This window comes from Anabrus simplex, chromosome 5, assembly GCF_040414725.1.
Source record: "Anabrus simplex isolate iqAnaSimp1 chromosome 5, ASM4041472v1, whole genome shotgun sequence".
Taxonomy (NCBI): Eukaryota; Metazoa; Arthropoda; class Insecta; order Orthoptera; family Tettigoniidae; genus Anabrus; species Anabrus simplex.
In genome coordinates, this window is record NC_090269.1 from 331,744,735 (window position 1) to 331,758,617 (window position 13,883).

Here is a 13,883-nt window from a genome sequence, read left to right on the forward strand (position 1 = left end):
GCCTTAGATAATTCAATCAGATGCAGTCCATTTGACCTTCCAACTCTAAGATATCTGCTATATCTTGCTGGAATCCGACAAGTTGAGCTTCAGTGGGATAACCTTTCCTAAGCCCGAACTGCCTTCTATTGAACCAGTGAGTAATTCTGCAAACATGTCTAATATGTGGCATATCCAGGAAGTAAGTTCCGTTTGGTAATAAAAAAATTGAAAAAGAGTACATATACAGACAAACTATTTATTGCAAAACAAACTTCAATTCGTACACTATCTTTCCACATAGCTCTTGCCACTTTGGAGGCACTTGTCATAGCATGGCACAAGTTTTTGCATGCCTTCTTCGTAAAACGTTGCCGCCTGTCTTGTCAACCATGTGGTAACATGTCCTTTGAGCTAACTCATTCCTGTTGCCAGCGTTTCACCCCAGTGTGCTAATTTGGGCTCGTCAGTTGGTAAATAGCACACCTACCAAGACGCATGGCTAGTGCATACCGTGGAGGCCACTCTGTAGGCTATTTGAAGCTACCGGCAGTGCCAATATACTATGAGTGACTTTATCTCTTTTGCAAAAGTTGAAGCTTACCAGGCTATCAGACTATAAATTTACTCATTTGGGATAAATAATTCAGGTTGTCTAAGAGAATCTATATCCATATCATTATGTTATACTGTATAGAGAAATACGTTACAAGATTGTGTGCAACTGCAAAAAGACCTTGACAATGTTGTGAGATGGACAGCAGGCAATGGTATGATGAAAAACATGGTTAAATGTCAGGTTGTGAGTTTCACTGATAGAAAAAGTCCTCTCATTTTTAATTACTGTGTTGATGGGATGACAATTCCTTATGGGGATCACGTGTTAATATAAAGCAAGATCTTCATTGGAGTAATCTCATAAACAGGATTGTAAACAAAGGGTACATATCTCTGCACATTGTTATGAAGGTATTTAGAGGTTGTAGTAAGGATATAAAGGAGAGGGCACATATATCTCTGGTAAGACCCCAAACTAGAGTATGGTTCCAGTGTATGGGACCCCTCACCAGGATTACTTGATTCAAGAACTGGAAAAAATCCAAAGAAAAGCAGCTCGATTTGTTCTGGGTGATTTCCGACAAAAGAGTAGTGTTACGAAAATGTTACCAAGTTTGGGGTGGGAGGACTTGAGAGAAAGAAGATGAGTTGCTCGACTAAATGGTATGATCTGAGCTGTCAGTGGAGAAATGGCATGGAATGACATTAGTAGACGAATAGGTTTGACTGGTAATGATAGTGTTTTTAAAAGTAGGAAAGCCATGCTGAGTGGCTCAGACAGTTGAGGCGCTGGCCTTCTGACCCCAACTTGGCAGGTTTGATCCTGGCTCAGTCCGGTGGTATTTGAAGGTGCTCAAATACGTCAGTCTCATGTTGGTAGATTTACTGGCATGTAAAAGAACTCCTGCAGGACTAAATTCCGGCACCTCGGCGGCTCCGAAAATCGTAAAAGAGTAGTTAGTAGCACGTAAAGCCAATAACATTAAAAAGGTAGGAAAGATCACAATATGAAGATAAAGGTGAAATTCAAAAGGACAAATTGTGGCAAATATTCATTTACAGGAAGAGGTGTTAGGGTTTGGAATAATTTACCAAGGGAGATGGTCAATAAATGTACAAATTCTTTGCACTTATTTAAGAAAAGACTAGGTAAACAACAGATAGAGAATCTCGGTCGGTCGGTTCTCAATCAGTTAGTGCACTCACCCATTCATACACAGTTATGCTTACAGTTGGTATGACTGGTACTCTTCTCCAGAAATTATTCTTTATATTACAGAAAAGGAATAAAAGTATTGATTTAAAGAAGCTTTCTCCCCATTTGTGGAAGACAGTTGTTTGATGCTGTTAGATTCCTGGACTACTTATAGTGATAAAAGTTGTCTTGAAGACATTCCTCCAGGCAACAGTATAGAAATTCTCCAGATTCTTCCTGGCACTACAGGTAGAATACAGCCCTTGGATAAGTTTTTCTTCCAGCAATGGAAGGCTTTCTATTGCTGTTTGACAGACATTGTGCTGGCTTGTAATGACTTTCAGTTTGATATTTATTAGAGAAACAGCATGCAATCCTTCAATCGTTTTCAATTTTCTTCCCCACAGTTCAAGGATATGTCATGATTAATATTCATGGTTTGCAACCAATTACCTAATAGAGAGACCTCCCAAGTTCAAAGTGCCTGCAAAATATATCCTTCACACAAGTAAGGAAGTAAGGAAAAACTGTGAAGAACAATTTGGCCTTAAATTGCATATTTGTTGTAGTGGTGCCAAAAATACTTGTACTTGTGTTTTTATCATACAATTAATGCACCTCATTTATATTTCACATTCATTCTCTCACCACCTTGGCGTGTGTTAACCTGCCAGTTCTTTCCCTCTCTCACCAACACAACTGCTACTCCATTCTGATGTGCACCATGCCAGCCAGCAATATGAGAGTAGCTGCATTGTCACACCATACTTTGAATCAGGATTTTGACATCTTCTGGTTCAAAACAGCAGCTAAATTTTTGTACATCACTATTTTATGGTCTCTTCATCATTTCAGAAAAAATTGCATTGTTGGTTTCAATATTAACTTATTGACAGTTCCCTTGTCAGATATAAAAATTACTACCATATTCAACACACAAATAAGGAGACTTCTAATAGATATTTGCTGAGAATTACTGTAACAGAACTGTTAGCTTATACTGGACTTGCAGTTACCTTCAGCTTCGCTTGTGTGGATTTCGTAATTTCATAAAAGTAATCGTTCCTCAGCATTGTACTAAGACATTATCTGAAAATACTTAAAGTATAAAAACTCACTGAGAACTGAGTTTCACTTGCCACAGAAACTCTTTGTAAACCACGTTTGTGGTATTACCTTTTGGAACTAAGATGACCATGCGACATAGAACTGTACATGTGAGAAACAGTCTTCTCTCAAGTTGAAAAATTAAATACATATTTATTTATTTTTAAAGGAGATTCCAAATACCTATTTTCACATCTGTAACATCTTCATTTTTTTAAGATATAAGTATCCCCATAAAAAGAATTCAACCCCTTTATTAGTCCTTCCCCCAACCCCAAATCCATCTAAGTAGATTTTCTGAAAAAAAAAAAAAAATACACGTTTCTTCATTTTTAAAGGAGATTCCAAGAACCAATTTTCACGTCTGTAACATTCTCAGTTTTGAGATATAAGGATCCTCTTAAAAATAATTCAACTCTTTTTTCACTTCTTTTCATCTCATTTTAAAAATTCACTACCTTTTTCAATTCTTTTCAGCCCCTTAAGTGGATTTTCTGAAAAATAAAAAATATGTTTCATTATTTTTAAAGGAGATTCAAAATACCAGTTTTCACATCTGTAACACCTGTAACACCTTCAGTTTTTGAGATATATGTATCCTCGTAAAAATAATTCAACTTTTTCTTCACTTCTTTCCAACCCCCCCCCCCCCTTAAGTGGACTTTCAAAAAACAAAAAAAATATGTGTTTCTTTATTTTTAAAGGAAATTTCAAATACCAATTATCACATCTGTAACATCTTCAGTTTTTGAGATATAACTATCCCCATAAAAAGAATTCAACTCCTTCAACCCAAAAGTGCGTATTTCTTTATTTTCAAAGGAGATTCCAAATACCAATTTTCATGCCTGTAAACTTCAATTTTTGAGATGTTTCTCCATAAAAAGTTAAATTTTTTCACCTTCTTTCAAACTCCACCCCTAAGTGAATTTTCCAAAAACAAAAAGTATGTGTTTTTTATTTATAAAGGAGCTTTCAAATACCAATTATCATGACAATAACATCTTCACAATTTTTGAGATATATGTATCCTCTTAAAATGAATTTAACTCCTTTTACACCACCCCCCTCCACCAGTTTATCTTCCCCCCGAAAAGCATTTTTCTGTATTTTTTATGGAGATCCCAAATACCAATGTTTACGTCTTTTAACATCTTTTATTTTTGAGATGTAAGTATCCTCATATACAAAGAATTCAACTAATTTTTCAATTCATTCACCCCCCCCCCCCAAGTAGATTTTCCAAAGACAATAGAATACGTTTTTTTTTTTGAAAGAAGACTCCAAATACAAATTTTTATATCTGTAACATCTTCAGGTTTTGAGATATAAGTATCTTCATAAAAGGAATTCAACTCCTTTTTCACCTCGTCCCCACCCGTTAAGTTGATTTTGCCCGTACCCAAAAAATGTGTGCTTCTTTATTTTTAAAGGAGATTTCAAATACCAATTTTCACGTCTTTATCCTTAAGTTTTTGAGATATACTGTAAGTTTCTCCATAATTTTTTTTTTCACTTTCTTTCACACTCTCCCCTTTAGTGAGTTTTACAAAAACAAAAAAGTGTGTATTTACGTATAAAGGAGCTTCCAAATACCAGTTATCATGACTGTAACATTTTCAGTTTTTGAGATATATGTATTCTTGTAAAAAAAATTCAACTCTTGTTTTCATCTCCCAATCCCACCAAGTTGATTTCCCCCCAAAATGCGTGTTTCTTTATTATTTAAAGGAGATTCCAAATACCAATTTTCTTGTTTGTAATATCTTTAATTTTCATAGATATAAGTATTCTTGTTCAAATAATTCACCTAATTTTTCAATTCTCACCCCCCTCCCAATCTTAAGCGGATTTTCTGAAAACAAAAAAATACGCATTTCTTTATTTTTAAAAGAGATTCAAAATACCAATTTTCCTTCTGTAACATGTTACATTCATGAGATATACTGTCGATATGCTCATTTTAAAAAAAATGTTAAAAATTCACCCGCTTTTCCAGTTCCCCTTAAGTGGATTTTCCAAAAAACAAATTATCTATGTTTCTTTACTTTTACAGGAGATTCCGAATACCAATTTCCAAGTCTGTAAAAATATTACATGTCTGAGCTAATTTGCAGATAAAATCCTTTTAAAAATTCACCCTGTTTGTCACTCCTGTTCACCCCCTATTCATTGGATTTTCAAAAAACCCAAAAATACGTTTTTCTTTGTTTTCAAAGGAGATTCCAAATACCGACTTTCATGTCTGTAACATCTTCAGTTTTTGAGATATAAGTATCTTCATAAAAGGTATTCAACCCTTTTCCCCCTTTTTTCACCCCTTAATGGGATTTTCCAAAAACAAAAAGTACGTGTTTCTTTATTTTTAAAGGAGACTCCAAATAGCAATTTTTATGGTTGAAAACTTTTAAGTTTTTGAGATATAGAAATCCTCATTTAAAATATTCACCCCTCTTTTCACCCCTTTAGCGATGGAATATCCAAAAATCCTCCCTTAGTAAGCACCTACACCCTAATATAAATGTATCCCCAAAATTTCATTTCTTTATATCCACTAGTTTTGGCTCAGCGATGATGAATCAGTCAGTCAGTCAGTCAGTCAGTCAGTCAGTCAGTCAGTCAGTCAGTCAGTCAGTCAGTCAGTCAGTCAGTCAGTCAGTCAGTCAGTCAGTCAGTCAGTCAGTCAGTCAGTCAGTCAGTCAGTCAGTCAGTCAGTCAGTCAGTCAGTCAGTCAGTCAGTCAGTCAGTCAGTCAGTCAGTCAGTCAGTCAGTCAGTCAGTCAGTCAGTCAGTCAGTCAGTCAGTCAGTCAGTCAGTCAGTCAGTCAGTCAGTCAGTCAGTCAGTCAGTCAGTCAGTCAGTCAGTCAGTCAGTCAGTCAGTCAGTCAGTCAGTCAGTCAGTCAGTCAGTCAGTCAGTCAGTCAGTCAGTCAGTCAGTCAGTCAGTCAGTCAGTCAGTCAGTCAGTCAGTCAGTCAGTCAGTCAGTCAGTCAGTCAGTCAGTCAGTCAGTCAGTCAGTCAGTCAGTCAGTCAGTCAGTCAGTCAGTCAGTCAGTCAGTCAGTCAGTCAGTCAGTCAGTCAGTCAGTCAGTCAGTCAGTCAGTCAGTCAGTCAGTCAGTCAGTCAGTCAGTCAGTCAGTCAGTCAGTCAGTCAGTCAGTCAGTCAGTCAGTCAGTCAGTCAGTCAGTCAGTCAGTCAGTCAGTCAGTCAGTCAGTCAGTCAGTCAGTCAGTCAGTCAGTCAGTCAGTCAGTCAGTCAGTCAGTCAGTCAGTCAGTCAGTCAGTCAGTCAGTCAGTCAGTCAGTCAGTCAGTCAGTCAGTCAGTCAGTCAGTCAGTCAGTCAGTCAGTCAGTCAGTCAGTCAGTCAGTCAGTCAGTCAGTCAGTCAGTCAGTCAGTCAGTCAGTCAGTCAGTCAGTCAGTCAGTCAGTCAGTCAGTCAGTCAGTCAGTCAGTCAGTCAGTCAGTCAGTCAGTCAGTCAGTCAGTCAGTCAGTCAGTCAGTCAGTCAGTCAGTCAGTCAGTCAGTCAGTCAGTCAGTCAGTCAGTCAGTCAGTCAGTCAGTCAGTCAGTCAGTCAGTCAGTCAGTCAGTCAGTCAGTCAGTCAGTCAGTCAGTCAGTCAGTCAGTCAGTCAGTCAGTCAGTCAGTCAGTCAGTCAGTCAGTCAGTCAGTCAGTCAGTCAGTCAGTCAGTCAGTCAGTCAGTCAGTCAGTCAGTCAGTCAGTCAGTCAGTCAGTCAGTCAGTCAGTCAGTCAGTCAGTCAGTCAGTCAGTCAGTCAGTCAGTCAGTCAGTCAGTCAGTCAGTCAGTCAGTCAGTCAGTCAGTCAGTCAGTCAGTCAGTCAGTCAGTCAGTCAGTCAGTCAGTCAGTCAGTCAGTCAGTCAGTCAGTCAGTCAGTCAGTCAGTCAGTCAGTCAGTCAGTCAGTCAGTCAGTCAGTCAGGACATATTATTTTATATATAGTCCGACTCGTTGGCTGAATGGTCAGCATACTGGCATTCGGATCAGAGGGTCCCAGGTTCGATTCCCGGCTGGGTCGGGGATTTTAACCTTCATTGGTTAATTCCAATGGCCCGGGAGCTGGGTGTCTGTGCTGTCCCCAACATCCCTGCAACTCACACACCACACATAACACTATCCTCCACCACAATACCACGCAGTTACCTACACATGGCAGATGCCGCCCACCCTCATCGGAGGGTCTGCCTTACAAGGGCTGGATGCAGGATTCGAGACTTCTGAAACAACTAGTACAACACAATCTCGTCTCAAAAAATACAACAACAGGATGTAAATGGATCAGAGAAGTAAGAGAGGATCTGAAAGAAATAGGCCTTACAACAGAAGACACCACAAATAAGATAAAATTGAATACAAAACTCAAGAATACAAACCTCCGCTTTACCCTTACACAAAGAAACCAACAACACGCACATTTTCAACTGAGGAAAGGGCACGAAGATCGGAGCGTCTGAAGAAGTACTGGGAGGACCGCAAAGCCCGAACAATCCCTTCAAAGAGACCTGAACGACTGACTGACTAAAGTGATCCTATGTGGTCATAAAAGAAGAAGAAGAAGAAGAAGATATATATAGATTACTTATTTTTATGGGTGCCAATACATGCAATAAAGATGATTATCACGATATGTGGTCAGGTCTTCATAATCACCCTGTTTACTCTAGTACTGTGAACCATGGCAGATTTCAGGAAATCACTCTGATTTTATGATAAATCAACTAGAGGAGAGCAAAGAGTTGACTGATAAATATGCAGCTCTGGAAATGAATATCTCTATAAGTATTATACAGTTGAAATCAGTGGGGGTAAGGGGTTGCAGTCGCCTCTCCAAATTTGTGGAGAAAAATAATTTTTAATTCCATTTTAGCTGCCTAAAACTTGAAATTATTAAAACAATTTATACAAACCCTGTTGATTTTTATCACCTAATTCTTTCCTTTAATTTCTTTATTATTAAAAAGTACTTGGCAGAAATATGCACAATATGTCATCCTTGGCAGCTAACTGATTTGTTCACGCAACAGCATGTAGCATGTGCTGTGAGGAAAGGTATATTTTTGTCAAGGTTATGGAGATAGGTATGATTCATGCAATTTAAAAAGCTTTTCAATCTGTCAAACACACAAGTTCAGTACAAATATTACACTATAATATGCCTGTAAAAATCACACTATTAAACAAGGGATAAAAATACACATTAAAAAATTTAAATTGTAAACCACCATAAATGGCTCATGGTGTGGGTTACTGTTGTTGCGTCCTAGTTTGTGAACCATGGGCAATGGCTGAGTGGCCTAGTAAGTGGTCCTGAGGATCGGGATACCAGTTGCTATGGAATGGGAGTGGGCATCTCAGACATCTCAGAGTCATGGCCCTCCTTGTGCTCAGGTGGCTAGGACTATACAGTCCACTGGTGGTTCCTAACCCATTAGAGGGGAGATCCTCATTGGAACTATGTGTAAGTAAGGGCAGCATCCTGCTTCACAGAATTTTCACTGAGCACACTCAGATTGTTTTAAGCAAGCCTCAAACCTGTGGGAGTAAGAGAGTCCCACTCCCATTTGAAAGACAAGGGACTCCTTGGAAACAACTTGGTGAGCGAAATGGAATTCGATGGGGAGCTGTCAATATTAATGAGGCAAACGGAAGAAAGAAAGTAGAACCGACTGAGTCAGCAAAGAGGATGCATCTGGATGTGTTAGGAGTTAACGATATTCAGGTGAGGGGAGATGAAGAGGAAGAGATAGTAGATTATAAATTGTACTTGACGGGTGTTAAAAAGGGAAGGTCAGAGTGTGAGGTAGGGCTGTTCATCAGGAATACTATTGCACACAACATTGTTTATGTTAGGCATGTAATGGACTCTGTTATGGAGGGTAAGAGAAGTAGAGGGAGACCAAGATGATGATGATTAGACTCAGTTTCTAACAATTTAAAAATATGAGGCCACAGAACTAGTTACAAATAGAGGATTGTGGTGGCATTTAGTAAATACACAGAGTTTGCAGACTGAATGCTGAAAGGTATAACGGTTTATAATGAAAATATATGTATGTATGTATGTATGTATGTATGTATGTATGTATGTATGTATGTATGTATGTATTATCCGCACACTTTATCTTGGTGCACTTGTGTACGGGGGTGAGGAGTAAGGAGGGAGCTGTCCCGGTATCGATAGTGCTGCCTAGTGCTGCCAACTGAATGAAAATGAAATCTGAATTGAATCGAGAATATGATCGATTGATATGAAATTTCTAAACCGTTATCATCTTAAGCCAACAACTATGTCACATACACATTATATAACATTATAAAACATTTCTCGATGCGAATCTTGTTCCTAGCATGAATTCTATACTTTGGCTTTGTTGTGTAAACAACAACAGTACTAGTACGTAAAGTGTTCGCCAGATGTCGCACAATGATGCTTAAGCGATTCATAGTTTGTGTTTCAAAGGTTGCCAGTAAGAATCTCGAAGATCGCCGAGGTTGACCGATTCAGCACTAGGGTGTAAATGAACCAAGATAAAGTGTACGGATAATATGTATGTATGTATGTATGTATGTATGTATGTATGTATGTATGTAATGTATGTATGTATGTATGTATGTATGTATGTATGTATGTATGTATGTATGTATGTATGTATGTATGTATGTATGTATGTAACTGCCATAAAATATCTTAGTATATTTCTTTATTTGATTTCTTAGATTTATTTTTTGTTGGTTCATAATGGAATAATATCTTTGTCTTCAAAAATTATCTGCTACAGCCATTTCAAAACCTACCTTATGCTACTCTATGTATCCTAGTTTAGTTATACTCACTTGACCGGGCATTGCGCACCATCTTGACACAACAGCCATTACACGTCATGAGAGGAGGCTGATCTCGCGGTAGTGCTGTATAGTTGAAAGGATCCTTGCAGCGAGCGTCCGTCCAACTGTCGCATTCGTAACAGTAGATGGAGCGGGCTGAAAGAACAAATAATATGTCTATAATATTTATGTTTGCAGCTCAACAGTACCTTATAATTATTCCAACAGATACTGAAAATACTTTTTAACTCTGGATCTCTACATGACAACTTTGTACTTAAAATTATGCAAGATAGAAAGATAGTGTACAGAAAAGATAATCAGATGATGTATAACCTATAGAGAAAGTGACCATCACATAAACTGTTTTACCATTGAAGTGAAATGGCGTATGGTTTTTAGTGCCGGGAGTGTCCGAGGACAAGTTTGGCTCACCAAGTGCAGGTCTTTCGATTTGACTCCCGTAGGCGACCTGCGCGTCGTGATGAGGATGAAATGATGATGAAGACGACACATACACCCAGCCCCCATGCCAGAGAAATTAACTAATGATGGTTAAAATTCACGACCCTGCCGGGAGTCAAACCTGGGACCTCTGTGACCAAAGGCCAGCACGCTAACCATTTAGCCATGGAGCCGGACACCATTGAAGTAAAATTATGCTATTCAAATAGAGGTTTGGAGAGAAGAATAAGTACATTTGTTACAGTGTAGACTAATACCAGTAACCAACATTGATGGTAACTAATTGCACCTACTGTAATTTTGTACCACAAATGTCAAATTTATGTTTCACTTTATATTAATATAATGGATAATTATTTGTTTATGTTTTATTTTTTAAATAAATAAATTTTTCATTTTTGGTTGTTGTAGAATATGTACAAAATATCAATAATGCAAAATATTGACATACTTAGAAGCGTGAATATAGTGAGTAAAGCAAAAAGTTAGTAACGACAGTTTAAAAGTAAAGTGAGCATAAAGATACTACTTACGTTCATTGGTGTAACAAATCTCATCAGTGGGACTGTTATCCAGTACAGGCTATAAGTATAACTATAAGTAAATACTGGCTTAAATCTACTGCTTGAATTGATTCTGCGAGGTCAGCCATATTTGTTATTAATTCACTTTCCAAGAGTACATCGATCTGTTGGCACCAAGGAATATCGAGCTTTTATTCGGATAGTGAGCACCATTGTGGGTCCAGATTCCTGAAAGATAGGATTCACATAGGGAGGTAACTGCCAGCCCACCACAACTGCGAGTGATCTTTCTCCAACCAGCAAATATCTTGCGATACGAAATACACCAGTAGGGGAAAATCTGGCACAAAGGTTCTCCTACAGAACGTCATACAGCAGACGATACACTCGGATCACATTGAGAAACCCATAATGGAGCACAAGAAAAACAAAATTATCACGTGCACAAAATGTGCCAAGGACATCCCAAAAGAAGAAATCACAGTCAGCTGCGATGGAAGATGTAACAGCTGTTTTCACAAAGAGTGTACCCCAATGACAATAATAACAGAGTTTAACGCTCTGCACTCAAAAAAGAGATCGCTCCTGTGGATGTGTGATACCTGCAAAATACATCTGCAAACGAATGGTCTTATCCCTACGGTGACAACAAACCAAGAGGTAGGCCAACAAGTCAAAGATCTAGCCATGGAAAACAAACAATCCTGTGAAGTTAAAAAAAGAAACTCGAAGAAGTTTCCAATACCCTAATAAAAAAAAATGACTTATTCTGGAGATATAACTACACCAGGCAGATCTAATAGCAGAAAAGCAAACTCAGAAAAACACCAAACCACAAGGCAATGTAGAAATATCAGAAGCAGCAAAACTGAACAGACCACCAATCAACTCCACTGAAAAATTAACAGGACACAGTGGCGACCAACTAATGGATGCAACATAGACACAATCAAACAAAGGCTGGCCCAGTCCTACCCATAAAGAGGATCAACCATGATATCCCAACACGTGCAGAATCGAGAAAATATGACGAAATGCAGAAGAGACCCCTGCAACATGGCACCGAAGGCCCCGAGATAGGAAAGCTGAGAGCAGCACCGCAGACTGCTTGGATATTTGTTGGGAGACTAGACTCTGACACAACGGAAGAGGACATAAAAGAACACCTAACACCAAACAGAATCACCAAGATCATTGGATGCGAACAACTACCCTCATGGGGCACAAGCAAGGCCTTCAAAATTGGTATACCGATGGAAGAAAGAAATTTAATTATGCATGCTGATCTCTCGCCAGACAGGGTAATCTACCGTACCTTTCGATTTCGAAGGCAATAATTACATAGAAAAATCTACCCAGGAGGGTAAGTCTGATAAAACTCTAGACATCCTACTGTGGAACGTAGAAGGCCTAAAAAGCACATGTAACAAAGCACCTGCAGACATCTGGTCAGAGAGTGACATCATAGTAACCACTGAAACTTTCTTGACAGAACCACTCAGTCTTGTGAACCACTACTCAATCCACTCACTTGCAAAACCAAAGCTAAGAGGCAGACCAGAGGGAGGGGTCTCCATATTCTACAAATCTTCACTTGGATCAGTCAATAAAATATTTAAGAAAGACAACTCAGTAATAATGAAAATTTCAAAATGAACAATAATAGGATTATGTATAATGTATGGCTCCTACTTAGAAGACACTATAGAGATAATAGCTGAGACCATTGCCCGAACAAAGTCAGACAAGAACATCATCCTGGGGGGAGATTTCAATTGTAGAATTGACAAGCCCAGCAATAAAACGAGGACCATGCTGAATATGCTATACGAAGAAGGATACACCCTGATCAACAAACCAAATGAAATAACCTACGCCGCTCATAACGGCACAAGTGTGATCAATCTAGTTTTTTACATAGGGAACATCTCCATAAGGAATCAAAGTGGTCTTTGGACAGCATCCACTATACCACTTACCAAACATATACCCATCAGGACGACCATCACACTCAAAGAACCCAAAGATAATGCGCCGAACAAAATAACCAAAAGAACTTCCAGAAAGATAAAAGTCAATTCCTTAAACAACAACACCAGAGCAATATAGAAAGCTAATCAGCATCTAAAAGCCAACAACATAAACTGTGCTTTGGTTACAATACAAGAAGCCCTAAAAACTGCAACTATTCCAGTCATACAAAGGACAGCAAAACCATGGTTCGATACAGGATACTATCTGCTGCGAAATTAAGTTTTGCAAGCACTACATGACGCCAAACTACATAAAGAAAGGACCGTTCTGGAAAAACACGCAGTCAGACGTAAAGAGTACAAAGCCATGCTGAAAGCAAAAAAAGCACTATACAGTGGAACCTTGGATTGCGAGCATAATTCGTTTCGGCAACATGCTTGTAATCCAAAGCGCTCGTATATCAAAGAATGTTTTCCCATAAGAAGCTATTGAAATGCGGTTGATTCGTCCACAACACAAAAATATTTATTCACATACCATTTCTAAAACAAAATATAACATAAAACAAATTAAAGTGCACTTTTCCTTTCTGTTGTTGGTGTGAGGGAGACAAGAGATCACATGAGAAGAGTTACTGTGTAGCACGAATTTCACTAATGGAATCTCTGCTATCTGTTGGCTCACTGGAATTTTGTTCTTTTCGTGCAACTTTAACGAGGAACATGTTCAATGACTGTTGTATTTGCCTCTTTTTGAGGATTTTACGAAAATGTGACATTGCATTGTTATTGAACTGATTCATCGCTCGCACTGCTACAGCCTTATTTGGGTGGTGTTTTTCTAAAAAAATTTGCACCGTTTCCCAAATTTTGCACTTCTCCCGAATATCAGTTGAAGTGAGAGATTCCATTGACTTTTCCTCCTCTTCTTCCCCGGACGAGATCTCCATAACCTCCTCCTGTTGTTCGTGATGCAGGTCCATCAGTTCGTTGGTGGTCAGTTCCTGGCTATCTTGTTCCACCAGCTCTTGAATGTCCACGTAATTCACCCCCAGCCCCATAGTCTTCCCTAAGGACACAATTTCTTAGACAATCGGCGGCTCATTTTCACCAACAATCGCCTCAAAGTCACGTCCAAGAATATAGTCAGGCCACAGCTTCCCCCCAAGCGGAAGTGAGAGTTCTCTTGGTGACTCCATCCCAGGCTTTATCGATGATCTTCAGGCAGTTCACATTGGAGAAATGAT

The 13,883-nt window shown here is 38.8% G+C and overlaps 1 protein-coding gene across 4 annotated transcripts in view; it reads right to left on the reverse strand.

Moving 5' to 3' along the window:
* LOC136874071 (UPAR/Ly6 domain-containing protein qvr) overlaps positions 1-13,883 on the reverse strand; it is a 695,631-nt gene that overhangs the window by 8,368 nt on the left and 673,380 nt on the right. For all 4 annotated transcript variants that reach the window (XM_067147597.2, XM_068227649.1, XM_067147598.2 and 1 more), the window contains one exon: positions 9,684-9,830. In XM_067147597.2, the coding sequence (XP_067003698.1) occupies positions 9,684-9,830 (147 nt within the window). The remainder of the gene's footprint in view (positions 1-9,683; positions 9,831-13,883) is intronic.